Consider the following 15,587-nt stretch of genomic DNA (forward strand, 5'->3'; position numbering starts at 1 on the left):
TTGTGATAAAGTATTATATACAGTATGTCGATTAAAATATTTCTGACAAATTCCAATTTTTTGGTAGCTCATTTTAATATTTGTATATTAAAAATGTTTCATCTTTTATTATCAAACTAATATTTGTATAAATTTGCTCTATAAATTCAATAAAGTCCCACGTGTAAACGTAATCTTACTTTTGCACTTTGCATCATTTTAGTTATGTTGGCTATACTGCTTTAGTGCAGTTGGTTGCAATGTTATTTTTAGGCGCGCTAACTGTAATGATATAAATGTATATTCCAAATAATTTGGTAAAACATACCATTTATATATTTTTATATTTTATTAGCTATCTATCTAACACGACTTCTTTCAAAACTAGTATTATGATATTTTATAAATGAAATGAGAAAATATGAGCATAATCTATTTATTATAAAATATTCGTAGTGGATCCAAGTGATCTATACGATTATTCTGATTTATCCGTTTTATCGCTAGAGATACTGGTCAATTTGAAAATTGTAAATAACAATTTTTATATTATTAAAACATTTAAAAATAATGTGTTATTTCTTTAATACTTTATATTTGGGCTTTTGAAATTATTAAATACCCTTTTTTAAAACGTAGATTTATTAAGCTTAACATTTTTAATATCTACGATTACGTCATGTCTACATTAATTCGATGTATATACTTTTAACAACTTTATTAGACGCTATATATATTTCTTATATAAGAATTTATTATAAACCTATTTTGGAAGAATTAATTACATTATGGTAAAAATCGCATCAAGATCTATGAAGTAGCTTAGAAATAAGCGAACGAACGGACTAACGTGAAAAGCGGCTTTTATTTATAATCATTATTATTTAATTAAAAATACCTTCTTTGGTTTCATTTTACTTAATATAATATATTCGGTGAAATTGTCTATTATATCATATATTAATGTTCTGGTGTTTTGTTTAAAATAAACACAAAAGTGATGAGGTTTTAGCGTCATTTATTTATTTTAATGTAATTGTATAACATCGACACATCGCCATTCAACATACGAATGTATTTTACAAATAAAATTATGTTTTCTATTTACAAAATTTCCTCTCATTCTGATAAATCTACACATTAGATGATTAAATTATTTTAAGCATGCCCCTGAGCAATATTGAGGTATTACTATATAATAAACTATCGATTTATGTGCAACAACAACACATTCAAAAAATCAATGAAATTTATGGAATAAACATTATAAATATTATTTATACTAATATAACATAAGTAACTTATTTATATAAGATTTATTCAGTTATTCTGATTATGTTGTTGTCGTACAAACCTACAACAAATTTAAAATCATATTCAAGACTAGAATTTCTAAGCCCCTGTATAAAATGTTACCTACAGATTAATAAATAGAAAAAAGTGGACAGAGCAAGATGTTAAAAAGTTTTATCAAATCATGATTTCTAAAAATAACAAAAGATAATCTATTAAACTTATCAATACAATATATTTTTAAAGATCAGTCTAACATTCGATAATTTACACCTTTATACTAATCTGATTTAAGGCTATGGCCTGTCCTTATATTGTAATAAGGCCCTGCCAGATCATTTTCTTAATTCATAATTCAAGTTAAATTAGCTTAATAGATAAAAAAAAATGATTTATAAAAGTGTGTAAAATTCCAAAAAATCCTTTCGTGTTAACTTAATTCACACTGATACAAACCAGTGTCTATTTGTGCAAAGCTATAACATATAAGCAACTAAGTTTTCTTTTGTGAAACCGTATTTAAATATATAATATAATTTTAGCTAAAGAAAACAAATTTATCAATCAATGTTTTTGGAAAAGAGGTTTAGTAATCCTCATCTTCATAAATTAATGTAGGAACAATTATTAGGTAATCATTCTATCTAAAATAAAAAATGTTTGTATATCGAAACGGTATGGAAATTAGGTACGAGTAAAAATTACCATTATTTCGTAAGCATAATTAATAATAAAACAGCAAAACTGAAACAATTTCGCGGGCTTAGCATTCCAGAAGCACACATAGCACTGTTCAGTGTTCATATACAACAATCAGTAAATTTCTAATACAAATAACATCTACTTTATCTACATTTGCTAAATCGAAAGTCTTAATTATTTGGTGTAAAGATCCGTCTTAACCTAGTATAATAATTTAATTTGCTTTTTTTCTGTATAGTTTATAAGTCGCTGTTACAGCATGAACTCTCATATCACACTTTTACCAATTACAAGTAATCATACGAGTACATAAGCGTTTTAAAACAGGATATCAATTCGATTTATCATAAATACATGTAGATAGTATAAGTTAACGTGCAAGTTAAAATATCGTGATTTTAGCAGATTATATTATGTAAGTACGAACTTTTGAAAACGTGCTGAGCTTTGAAATTTAAAGTGTGTGAAATGTTTCTTATTTTTTTTTTAAATAAATGCTTGTGAAATGCGTATGCCTGAATAGTATGATTTATGTGATTCCGTTTGATTAGGAGTCAAGCAATGAATTCCTAAAATTTATAAATTTATGTGATTAGTCCACATTTGTAACTATTAATATCATTTTTAGAAGTTAAATTAAATCTTAATTGATTGCAGCGGAATTCGTACTGTGATTCATGGGAAGTATCGTGGCAGAGGAACTTTTATGAAAAGACAAGAATAGTGCGAAAAAAAATTTACGCTGGTTGCTTTACTAAAAAAGGATGTATTAAAAACTTTTTTTCAAATATTCAACCGAAAATAAGATCAAAGGGTTGTCAAACCTATGTATCTATTATCATAAAACCGATTAAAACAAACTTTAAAATAATGTAATCGTTCTTTTTTCATTGCAATATTAGTTTTTTCCTGTGTTATTAAAAAAGCTAATTGTACAACCAACGCCATATTTTAAGAGAATGTACCATATTGGTATTTTACGAAGGAATTCAGATTTTATTAGCACATGTTCATGTCTATGGTAATTTCAATTTATGATCTTCATCGAAAATATTTGAGGGCAGAGACCAGGAGGAATTTTTCTATGAAGAGATCAGAATCCAATGCGGCGATGTGCGCCGCCCGACCCACTAGTGCGCTCGCTGTGTGCGGGAGAGCGTGTTGTACGTCATAGCGCACTACGGACACAGACGATGCACGAGCTGCTAGCGGAGACACCATGTTATGTACCTGGAAATAAAATTGTAACATATTTTAATTCTAATCTTTATTTTAAAGGTTAATTACATACATAACTTTTACTGTATTGATTATTTATTAATTAAAGTTATACCATTTCTCTGTAAGCCTGCCCCAGTAATGACGTGTCTTTGGCGGCAGCTTTACAAAGTTCTAGCCTCGCTGAGTGCAATGGTACGTATCTATCCTGCCCTGAACCACAGAGCAAAATATGTTTGAACTGATGCAATTGACTCCGCTCACTCAGACGGTATAGAAAAGACCGCCTAGGATCAGAAGCATCACGGAGCGAAAGCTGGAGCAAAGAGCCGGACTTCTTCCACTTCTGCATGAACCACATGCCTGAAAAAGAGGGACGAACGAAAATGTGTGAAGTGTTCAACTTTAATTAATAAAAAAAAAGTATTAAAATGCATGCTTAATTTAAATAATGATAAATAATAATTCTACTTGCCTGCATTAACAAGCCCGCTAGAATTATACAGTGTCCCTAAATGCGGACCACTAAGCGAGAGGAAAGTGTGCAATTTCCCCAAGAATGGTTTCATCTGTGGCCTCGCTAATGCTGATCTTATAATGATGGTGCCCAGGGAATGCCCCACGAAACTTATCCTGGCTGGGTCGCTTGAATTTTGTATATGCGTCATAATTTCTTGGATCAACCTTGAATACAATGATTATGAGTAAATTATCTTCGTTTATAGGAGTTAGTGGAATTATAGCTGATATAAACATCTCGAACCTGTCCGTCATAGTGTCAAAGTCCGAAAAAGTATCACCTTGATTTCTTTCCGACATGAGAAAATCTAACCGAGCTCCTGGTAAGCCTAATTCTAAGTATGTTTTGACTAATCGTAAATCTGCGGCGTTACCATCCAATCCATGAACGCATATAATGAGATGTAAACCTGTAATGTAAAAAAGTTAAATTATTTGTACTATGATTATAATAAATGTTATCATTGTTAAAATATAAAGTACCTTCCGGATTAAACATTCTATATTCATCGCTAATATGGAAGTAGGGCAAAGAGTTTTCAACAGGAGGAAAATCAGAATATATTGCTCCTGGATACTTGACACTTTGTCGAAACTCTTCCCTGCATTTTACAAAGAGCCGTTCCGATTCCGCTAACCCAAATATACTAATAAAATTGTTTTGACGTTGCTCTGAAACATTAAAATATATCATGTACACAAATCCATATTTTTTATAGAGTTCGCTAATGAAAGTTTATATATTTGTTAGCATATTAGTGTCCTACCTTTACCATTTTCATTTCTGCTAGCTAATTCACCAGTGCTCTGACTTTTATTCAGTGTACTAACCGAGGGTGTGGTAGAGGCATTCATGGATTGATGGGGTCTTAACTTTCGCCTTTCTAAAATTCCTGGATCAATAGCCATGGGTTAGTTTTATTTACAGCAAAAGCGTGATGTTTTAGGTTGCTAAACAAACAATTTATAAATAATATTATTGTACCTTCACAAACATGATATAGAGGATTGTCTAGTTGAAGTGTAGTAGGTTGTTCAGTTTTTCTAATTTTTGAGGGTGTTGAAGATTTACTATTTTGTCGGCTCTGCAGCGGAGACTTTGACGGCGGATCCTTGTATTGTAAAGTTGAATGAAATAAAAATGTCAATGAAATAAATCACATTTTTAAATATTTATAAAACTATATAAACATAGATATATTTATTATTGTTACCTTAAATTGATCTGGTGGTGGTGGAACATCTCTGAACTGTTGTGGAGGTGGCAAGTGTTCGTAATAATTCTCACCACTGAAATGGCTTAAGTTTATTTCCGATTTTGCTTTTCCGTGGTATTTTTGAGCAGCTATGGCGGGACCGCCGCTTGTTTTATGGCTTTTACAAGAGCGATCTACTGTCAGACTTAGTATTTCCGCAGCTATTAATTTTTCCGTGTATTCTATCCTATCTCTTAGTTTCTTAGTTTTATCAGAAGTAGTGGGTTGTGCAGGCTTTTCAACCTTCGTTGCTATTTCTTTTCGAATATAAGGGTGTAAGTTATCGCCGACTGTTTGAGATTTTTTAACAGTTCCTTCATTGTTATTTTTAATTATGGAACTATACGTATTTCCCTGAATAGCACTGAATGAATTGTGCCTTTGATTTATTTTACCCACATTAGAATCAGAATATTGTTGATAGCAACTTGCTGTACATGTATCTGAATTGCAGCCGGCATCAATTCCATCATTGTGCATCATTTTATTATATTCACATTGGCTGTCTGTACAAATAGAATCACTACATATTGTACATTCTTCACAAACTTCTTTATCACAGCATTCAATCTTTTCAGTTGAATTACTTTGAACAGCTTTTACTGCAAGTTTAAGTAAACGCTCACGCAGCTGCTCACCGTTAAGAATGGTTCTTTTGAAATCACTTATTTTGTCACCCTGTTTCTTTCTTGTTTCATTAGTATCCTCATATTTTTTATCTTTCGAAACAGGAGCGCTACTCGCAGGGGGATAATTTTGATTCAATTGACAACTACCGTTATCTGGCGAAGAAGGACCTGAACTTCTGCCACTTGAAACCCAGCCACTTTGTTCACTCAAACTTGACGTAGAACTTCTACTTCGTTTATCTTCTTTGTTAAGAAAACTATCAGGTGGCAAAATTTTAAAATCTTTATCAGTAATATCTAAAGGAGGCGATTCAAAAGCTGGTGGTGGGGCTAAATTTGGTAGTGATTCAGAACCGAATGTAGTATTGAGATTATGCTCCTCTATAATAGATGCAGCACTTCTACAATGTCTTAATTCCGATCCATGATCCAAACTATAGGGGACGCTTGATGATGATTCTAATCGTTTAAGTTCGAACGGTATGCTTTCGTTACTAGAAGAAGATGCAGCTTCTGACATAAGCTGAGACATTTTTTCCGAAGCTTTATGCTTCGAACGCTTTTCTGGTTTGCCACTAGACCTTCCACTTTTAGGCGTCGCACCTCCTGATTTAGGAGTAGCTCTGCCTGATTTTGGAGTTGCTAACCCAGACCTTGGAGTTATACAACCAGACCTTGGAGTCCCTTTACCACCGGACTTTGGAGTCCCTGACTTTGGCGTACTTCTTTCCGATTTTGGTGTGCTTCGGTCGGATTTTGGTGTCTGTCGATCAGACTTACTATCCCTTGATTTAATTGAGTGATGGCTGCTTAATGAATCTCGACTTGAATTCATTTTAGTGCTTTCTTTACCACTCGAGTTAAGTTTGGACTCTTTAGATCGACTCTTCTTATACCTAACGGAAGGCAAACTAGAATGAGGTGTCGATGGAGGTGTTTTTGAGTATGTCGACTTGGATGTTCCATCGCTACTTCTATCTAAAGTCATTACGAAGCCACTATCATCGCTACTCTTGCTAGATTTCTTCTGGTAATTTTGTATCAGACTGCCAGTATTAAAGTCATAACTCCAGTCACCTTTCTGTAGATAATAGTTCAGCTCGTGTCTTAATTGATTACGTGTTGCTTCAATATCCATCTGTTGGCTATCATTCATATTTTGTTGAAAAACATGTGTAGAGTTAGATCTATGAACGTGTTTATTAGAAACTAAGTTACTTTGATCAGTCGCTTGTGTCTTTCCACTAACTGGTGGATAAGAATTACGAGGAGGCAACATAGGACGGGGCAAATTTACACTATAACCTCTTTGAAATTCTAATGGATTACGAATAACATTATTCGCTTGCATATTACCCTGATTACCGAAAGCGTAACCATATATTTGGTTAGCATTTCCTTTATTTTTAGCGTCGTACTTAAATCCTACTTCATGAAATACATCATTATTTCCGTGAACATTTGAGTTGCAAGGATTTTTATATTTTTCTCTAAATTCATTTATATTTCTCCTGTAGTCATCACCTTTAGAGCCACAGCGCGTCGTCGTGTTAGTAGGGTAAGATGTGGTTGTAACACTTCTTGGTAGAGTGGTGGGTTTAATAGGTTGCGGCGATTTGTATGTCTTTTGATAATTAACTGATACATTAGAATTATTTTTAATATTCTTTGTTAATGGTTGTACACTTAAAGGCGCCATTTGAGAAACTCTTAATTGGTCTAGAGATTTGCTATGTCTTGCTGGTAAGGTGCTGACACCACTTGTGATTTCATGCTTTTGAACAAAAACTTGATCTGTATCTGATTTATCTTTGCCGAGTTGGGAAACATTTACATTGCTTTTTGTAGCATTTATATCCAATAATGTTGAAGCTGAGTATCTAGACATTTGTTGGCCTTGTTGAATCGAGCATGAAGCAAAAACGTTATTAGGCGGTAATTGAATTTCACTTATTTGGTTATTCTGTACAATATACCTGTTTCTTCCTGTTAATTCTAATTGCTTGTTATGCGGTTTGCTCATTTCCACAACGTTTTGTTTCACCAAAGTTCGCTTTGGTGAACCTCGGGCAGACTTCTGAGGGGCTAAAGTTAACGTCGCTTGCACTACACTTGTACTTGCTTTAGGACTATTGAATTGAGGCTCAAGCACATCTATGATCGTTTTAGGTAATGTAAGGGTTACTCTAGAAGCTTCTGACGAAGGTCTTCTAGAGTCCATCATTGAACTAATACTACAAGCACAGTCTTCTCCAGTTGCTTCCGAACATAGGAAGGGATCTGAAATATGTAATTCGTTAAGTGATCGATAAGTATTTATTATAGTTATACACTATATTATATATATTTATAACACTATTATTTTGACTACTCACCACTACCAGACTTGTTCGCGCTAGAATTCAAAAATGAACGTCTTCTAGCAAATTCAGCGGTGTCTTGATATCTGCGTGTTCAAAATAAATTAAGATGTCTCAAATGTCATTTAAGTTAATAATATTAATTAAATAAGTCTTTTAATAATGACGTCAGGTATTAAGTTTTAATTGTAATATAATTAAGATTTGCTGTGCATTGGCGATGTAAGAAATGGTTAATATTTTTTACAGTGCCTATGCCTATGGGATGTGATGACCACTTACCATCAGGTGATCCATTTGTCCGTCCACCTATCTATTTTTATAAAAAATAGGCAAAGCTTAGAAGTATGATGTGTGTGTATTTAGGCTTAGGTGCACGTGTTGTGTATGTGTATGATTAACTGACTATATATCTTCAGTTAAAATATTATTAATCTTTCTCACAAATCGTCAAATTACAATTAAAATATTGAGCTAGATTAATATATCAATAAATATATGTCATTTTGTAATATTCATAAGTTTTCGATGTCATCATAATTTAATTTGTTTAGTCAAGGTTTATTTGTATTTAAATAAGAAAGGGCCTTGGAGCAAATCTAAAATGTTAAAAAAAATTTGTTTATGATCAAATATAATACCTGTCTTCAAATATGATGGGCATGATATGTGGGTCTCCATCAAGCGCTATACAGTGTACCGGAAGCGGAGGCAGTAACGCGAGGTAGCGTGACCGTCTAACCGCCTCTCCCACACTTTGATACGACTGATAGTTGCTGTCATAGCAACCAGCAAGCGAATGCCGAGGATTGTCTAGCACGAAGAAGCATTCTGAGAATCGTTTGATTCTGAAAAGTCAAAAGGTTACTACTTATCAATGGAAATTTGAGGTACCTAATTAGCCTCGCAAAATATAAGTTTAAAGAATTTATTCTCATAAAGAATTACAGAAATTCACTTACATGAAAAAGTTACAAACTAATATAAAAATCTAAGCGTACAGTGTTACAAAAATTCATAAGAAAGAAGGTAAATGCAGAAATTTTTCGACGATCGACGAGCTTGTTAAACATATCGCCCGCCGTGTCACCTCAGGAATACAAAAGTATGGATGCGGCATATTTATTGAAATCTGTTCATCATTTTATTTTATTATTATTATTTTAAATATATATTTTCCTTTTTTTCCATTTTCTTTGTTTTTTTTTTTGTCTTAAGAATTTTTTTGAATTATTGTTTTATCATTTGTATATATTTATTGTACTATGTTGTTTGTTATATAAAATCTTAGACGTCTTTTGAAACTTGCCTTAGATGTGGGCTCTTTAATGTCTCTCGGTAACCCGTTGTACAGCTTAGCTTCCTCAAAAGTAATTTTTTTTTTCCGTAATTAGTTCTAGGGATGCGCAAGGTAATATGATGATCTGCGTTACGCAATTGAATTCTTTGTATAGCTGATTTTGTTTTAAAATTTAAATTTGTGTGGATTTCTTTATTCAATATTTTTCGTACTAATATGCACGTTTTATAGGCATATGTTTGAGCGATATTTACTATTTTAGTATTTTTATAATTTTTTTCAGATGATGTTAGGAAGTTGTAGTTAAATAACACTTTAATCAATTTATTTTGAGCGGTTTGTATTTTCTTAAGGCGTACTTTCGCCGCAGCCCCCCAGATCTCAATTAAGTAATCGATATGTGGTTTCACCAATGAGTTATATATCAGATATTTTACTTTTCGCGGTAAACATCGCGCTACACCACGAAGAGCTCCGGTCAAGGATGATAATTTTGATATGATTTTTTGGATGTGTGGTTCCCATGTCAGCTTACAGTAACAGCCTGTTAATGTCCCACTGCTGGGCTAAGGCCTCCTCTCCCTTTTTGAGGAGAAGGTTTAGAGCTTATTCCACCTCGCTGCTCTAATGCGGGTTGGTAGAATACACATGTGACATAATTTCAATGAAATTAGACACATGCAGGTTTCCTCACGATGTTTTCCTTCACCGTCAAGCACGAGATGAATTATAATCACAAATTAAGCACATGAAAATTCAGTGGTGCTTGCCCGGGTTTGAACCCACGATCATCGGTTAAGATTCACGCGTTCTAACCACTAGGCCATCTCGGCTCATTATTATCGAGTATCAAACCAAGATATTTTTCCGACGTCTTTTTATTTATTTGTTCGGAATTAATAGTAGGTTCAGTGTAGGCTTTTACCTTCTTGTTTTTTGCAGTAAATATTACAAAATTTGTTTTTTCTATAAATATAAATATATAGATATATTTTATTTTTTAAAGATAGTTTTTTTTTATAAGCGACGCATAAATGAAACTTTACCTAAATACTTAATTCAAATAGGCTCTTACACGCACTTTAATATCATTATTTTTTTAAGATTAAATTAAAAGTTCAAACTTCTTTAAATTAGTATGCTTAATTCTTTTGAACATAATATATAATAATGGCCAAATGTGAAAAAAATGTTATCCTTGGTGTCATCGCCTTTACAATAAAGTAAAATATTTCAAATGAAACCTTAATGCGTGATGTCTCGCGGCTAGGGCGTGGTGCACGTGCGGGCGGTCGGAGGTGTGATGCAAGAAAGCGCGCCATCTGAGCGTCACCTCTGCGCAGAGTCTTGCGATGTCATGAGCCGCTCCCATGGCCCATTCTTCTTCTTCTCCGGCTTCAGATTTCTACACAAAAAGAATACTATACGCACCTTTTAAGCGTTACCGACTGAATTACATATTTTTTATACAAGTATATTGTATAGTAATGTCAATTATTTTAAGAATTGTTCAAATGCATTACTTTGTGTATTGAATGTTATATATGTTACCTTGCTTAAATCACTTAAGTCTTTTATTTTTTGCGCAACTTCACCGACAATGGAATTTGACGACGATTCTTCAGGAGTCAGTAACACACCGGTTGAACCACAAACGTTTAATGCGCTCTGCAAGCCTTCAAGGGATCCAAGCAGAATACCACAAACCTCGGCGTGAACTTGTCTGAAAATATGTTTGATGCTTGGTAAATTTCTTTATACAACCCGTAAAGACTAGGAAATTACGTCAAGTAATTTTATTATAGAAATAAAACAATATAATAAACAAAGATTTAGAATTCTAGTAATATACTTACTCCACTCTGCTTTAATACATAGAAATAAGTTACGCAATTTAACTAACTATAATATAAATATATAAAGTACCTGGCATGCGCTATTTTACTAGAGTTTCCACCGGCACACTTCCCGCTCGACCCGAAAAGAATGTTCTCTAAGCTTCCCGAAGCGTTAAAGTTGGATCCCGCACTTTTCATCAATTTCCCCCATTGTTTGCTAGAACGGGGCGTGCTGGAATCAAATAGTATTTTGTTCTCATATTAAAAACGGCTGTAATTAAAATGGAATACATATTATAACTGGGGGCCTTTTTTGGGCGCATCTGCCATTAAGGAGCCAGGTGGATCGACGACCTTAAGAAGGTGGCGGGCACCAACTGGATGCGGAAGGCGGAGGACAGGGAGCTTTGGCGCACCTTGGGAAATGCCTATGTTCAGCAGTGGACAACGATTGGTTGTTGATTGATTGATTGATTGACATATTATAATTACCTTTTTTCACATTTGACATGATACTTTAAAACTATCTTATGATTACTGTTTAGTTTCTAAAAATGGTAACATTACTGTGTCATAATATTCCTAAGCTAGTAAATTTAATTTACTAAACTACTATTATAATTTTTTCATTCATCATTCACTGTACAACTTAACTATTAATGCTTATTACTCATCATTTATTGCAGTCCACGATGCTTGTGATGATGGAATTGATAAACTTATAACAACGAGATCATTATGGACCCTAAAGGCGTAAATGTAGAATGTAGAAACCGATAATCATAATATTATAATGCTGTTCTATTTAAAAATATATATGTTTCCATAAATAACTCTATATTATAGTTATTAAAAATTGTCTACCATTAGCATTTCTAAATATAATATAACTTCGCATGTACCTACTTTATAAGGAACATAAGTAGAAATAGGTAATGTAATTAATAATGAAAGTGGTTTACTACACTATAAATAAACAAAGATATTATAAGAACTTGTTTTACTTGGCGGTATAGCTTTGTGTAAGCCGGTCTAGGTAGGAACCACCCACTTATCATATGTCTATCCGCAGTTATATTTAGTATTATTATGGTTCTGCTAGAAAGGTGAGTGCAGGCATCAGTTACATAACATCTTAGTTCTCATGGTTGGTGGTGCATTGGCGATTTAAAGGATGGTTACCACTTACCATCAGGTGACCAACTTGCTAGCTTACCTAATACAATAAATATAAATTAAAAAGAAAAATGTGCCATTACTATCTACTACTTACCAGCTCTGTACGTAATGCATGATGCTTTTCCTAAATAAAGACATGTAACAAATGAATTTTGTTTTATCTGAGAAGTGTATCAAGTATGCGTCAAATCTTATAAAAATATGTGTCAAAAGTGTGCTTCAAGGTAGTGCAGTTATTGTAGTAGAAATCCACTTAACATTGTGCTCTACTGCAATGCGAGACTCGCTTCACGCGTCGCATACGTACACACATACATATAACTATAACGAACTATAACTATAAAGAAATCTTATTACTTTTTAAGATATGGTGCCACGGACACAAAAAAATCGCCCAATAAATTTAAAGAAGAAGACGTAAGGAAAAAATTTAAGCTAACTAATAATTAGCTTTAGAGTACTTGTGTGATGTTCATTAGGTAAGTTTGGTAACAATTATGAAAGACACCTATACTGTCGAACCTGCAGGACCTGTCACCCTGGGCCCGTGCCCCTTGGTGCTAGTGTACACCATTGCACTTGGATCATATATAGAGACGAAGAGAAAAAAATAATAAATATTTTAATTATTCTATATAATTAATATTTATTGTCATAAAATCTAATGTAACTTACTTGATGTAAGGCTGATGTAAGGCTACTAAGCTGGCGTGGATAGTAACGGAGACAGCAGATAGGTGGAAGTAGTCGAACAGCACTGGTAGGTGGTAGTGCAAGCCTTGGGAAGGTTGAAAATGCAGCTTCAGGACGCGACAGGATACAGGCGATAGGGTACTCGATTGTGCGCCCTCGCTGCACCATAGCTCGACACCGAGACTCCATTCCGCCCTTTCTAGAGACTCCTTTAGGTTACGGCTATCAACTGAAAGTTTAAATATACCTTAGAGAGCTTATAAGAATAGTTATTATTTTAAAAGTTTTACGTTCTAAAGCCGAGATGGTTAGTTTTGGCTTCTTTGTAGGAGAGGGTGTCATTTTATGTACCCCTAGCAATGTGCATGCAAAACTTTCATGATCGTATCAAACTCACTTTTGTATTTATAATATTATTTAAGATCTCGTGCTCGGCGGTGAAGGGAAACATGAAGAAGCCCGCTGTATGTCAAATGGAAGTTTGCTACATGTGTTATGTGTGGCCACCAATCTACTATTGGAGCCATTGGAGCAGTGCGATGAAATAAGCCCTAAACCTTCTATCCAAAAGTGTTCTAAGCCTATCATTGGGACATTTAAAGGAATTTACTTATATAATTATTTATGTAGTTCGATTTAAGTATACCGATTTTTCACGAAAATTCATCGAAAATATATTAAATACAAAACAGTAAGTTAATAAAATTACGAACACTTTCATAAGGAGCCAACGAATGACGATATTATTTAATACGATATCTCTGGTGTATGATGTAGTTTCTCTAGTGCCTTTAATTACACTGGCTCACGCAAACTTTTGTGTTTCGAATTTAACGATATATCCATAATCCCGTAACAACCTGTAAATGTCCTACTGATGGGCTGAAGGCCTCCTCTCCCTTTTTGAGGAGAAGTTTTGGAGCTTATTTCACCACGCTGCTCCAATGTTGGTAGAATACACATGTGGCAGAATTTCAGTGAAATTAGACACATGCAGGTTTCCGCACGATGTTTTTCTTCACCGTAAAGCACGAGATGGATTATAATCACAAATTAAGCACATGAAAATTCAGTGGTGCTTGCCCGGGTTTGAACCCACGATCATCGGTTAAAGTTCACCACTGGGCCATCTCGGCTTTTAATATGTATTAATTACGTTTACGTTTAATATATATTTATTAATAACGATATATACATAATTATTTTCGTCACTTCAAACTAGTCTCCGGTGTATCGACCTATAGGAGCATCTTCTACTATTGAAACTTAGAAATTAGGACATTTACTGCATACTGGGTCAGAGTCTTGGCAGACTTCCAACGATCTTATAAGTCGTCCTGGTTTAATCTCTTATTTTGGTAATACTTCTCTGCTCTAGTCACTTAATATTTCAGAGTTATTTTTTTTAGTTTTAATAACTTAGACGCTTAATGTTTTGTATAAATATTTCAATGTGTTTAAGTATCTAGTAAAAAAAGCCGAGATGGCCCAGTGGTAAGAACGCGTGAATCTTAACCGATGATCGTGGGTTCAAACCCGGGCAAGCACCACTGAATTTTCATGTGCTTAATTTGTGATTATAATTCATCTCGTGCTTTACGGTGAAGGAAAACATCGTGAGGAAATCTGCATGTGTCTAATTTCACTGAAATTCTGCCACATGTGAATTCTACCAACCCGCATTGGAGCAGCGTGGTGGAATAAGCTCCAAACCTTCTCATCAAAAAGAGGAGAGGAGGCCTTTAGCCCAGCAGTGGGACATTCACAGGCTGTTACGGTTACGGTTACGGTTAAGTATCTAGTTTATTATTCATTTTAAGTTCTTGCTAATATCTTCTTAATATAGGTAAGAATTAAAATGTCTCAAACTCGTATTTCACATTCAACTCTCTAATAGGAATTTAATATTTGAACTATTTCTGTTCAATATGCATTAGCTGGAAATTCATGTTATAGGTCTGATGAACGATTCAACGAATAGAAACTATACTAGAAATGGTTTATATTTGCATAATAATTTGAAGATTTAACGTTCAGTTAGTTTAACACCGAAAGCGCATAAATTTAGTGCATGTTTGAGCCCTAATCCAAGAAGCTATGAAGGCAAACACTAGCAAACAACTAATATCCTTATAAATATAGACGATCCTATATAATAAAATTTTGTAATGTATCATTTATTTAAACATAGACTTTCGAGTTTTGAATATGCCCTGGATACTATATTACAGAATAAATAAAAATCTTATAATGACATTCTAAACAAGCTCTCACCATAGGGAGTTATTAATAAATGTAAAAATATTTAAGATATAAAAGAAGAATGACTGAATAAGTATTGGGGTAATATAATTCTACTAACAAATTGTCATTTCATCGCAATCGAATCGAAACGTGTTTAGCCGTTTTCTTATTCTACAAACACAACTTCGGTCGAACCGCAGCTGGATCGAAATGAAAAACCTATGTATAAATTAGTAGAATTGGCTCCCAGTTACGATCCAACAGAGGTTTATTTTTGTGAAGAATAGAGTCGAGTCGTATTGAAATCGTTCTACATTGAATTCTCCTCTGATTACTGTGATTTTAAGTACAAAGATTTTATTTTATTTGAATAATTG

General features: G+C 33.6%; 1 protein-coding gene across 3 annotated transcripts in view; it reads right to left on the bottom strand.

Moving 5' to 3' along the window:
* Positions 1-980: 980 nt before the first annotated feature.
* Positions 981-15,587, bottom strand: part of LOC126774155 (uncharacterized) — a 33,081-nt gene continuing 18,474 nt past the window's right edge. Inside the window, exons 3-17 of one of the 3 annotated variants that reach the window (XM_050495513.1) lie at positions 12,949-13,195; positions 12,368-12,397; positions 11,183-11,326; positions 10,808-10,979; positions 10,501-10,661; positions 8,598-8,804; positions 7,972-8,042; positions 4,926-7,876; positions 4,697-4,823; positions 4,479-4,604; positions 4,195-4,383; positions 3,956-4,121; positions 3,668-3,876; positions 3,308-3,555; positions 981-3,204 (exon numbers count right to left, since the gene is read on the bottom strand). In XM_050495513.1, coding sequence (XP_050351470.1) covers positions 3,016-3,204; positions 3,308-3,555; positions 3,668-3,876; positions 3,956-4,121; positions 4,195-4,383; positions 4,479-4,604; positions 4,697-4,823; positions 4,926-7,876; positions 7,972-8,042; positions 8,598-8,804; positions 10,501-10,661; positions 10,808-10,979; positions 11,183-11,326; positions 12,368-12,397; positions 12,949-13,195 — 5,237 coding nt within the window. In that variant the 3' untranslated portion in view covers positions 981-3,015. The remainder of the gene's footprint in view (positions 3,205-3,307; positions 3,556-3,667; positions 3,877-3,955; positions 4,122-4,194; positions 4,384-4,478; positions 4,605-4,696; positions 4,824-4,925; positions 7,877-7,971; positions 8,043-8,597; positions 8,805-10,500; positions 10,662-10,807; positions 10,980-11,182; positions 11,327-12,367; positions 12,398-12,948; positions 13,196-15,587) is intronic. The other 2 variants (XM_050495514.1, XM_050495515.1) reach the window with 2 other exon arrangements.

Source organism: Nymphalis io, chromosome 16 (assembly GCF_905147045.1).
Source record: "Nymphalis io chromosome 16, ilAglIoxx1.1, whole genome shotgun sequence".
Lineage (NCBI taxonomy): Eukaryota > Metazoa > Arthropoda > Insecta > Lepidoptera > Nymphalidae > Nymphalis > Nymphalis io.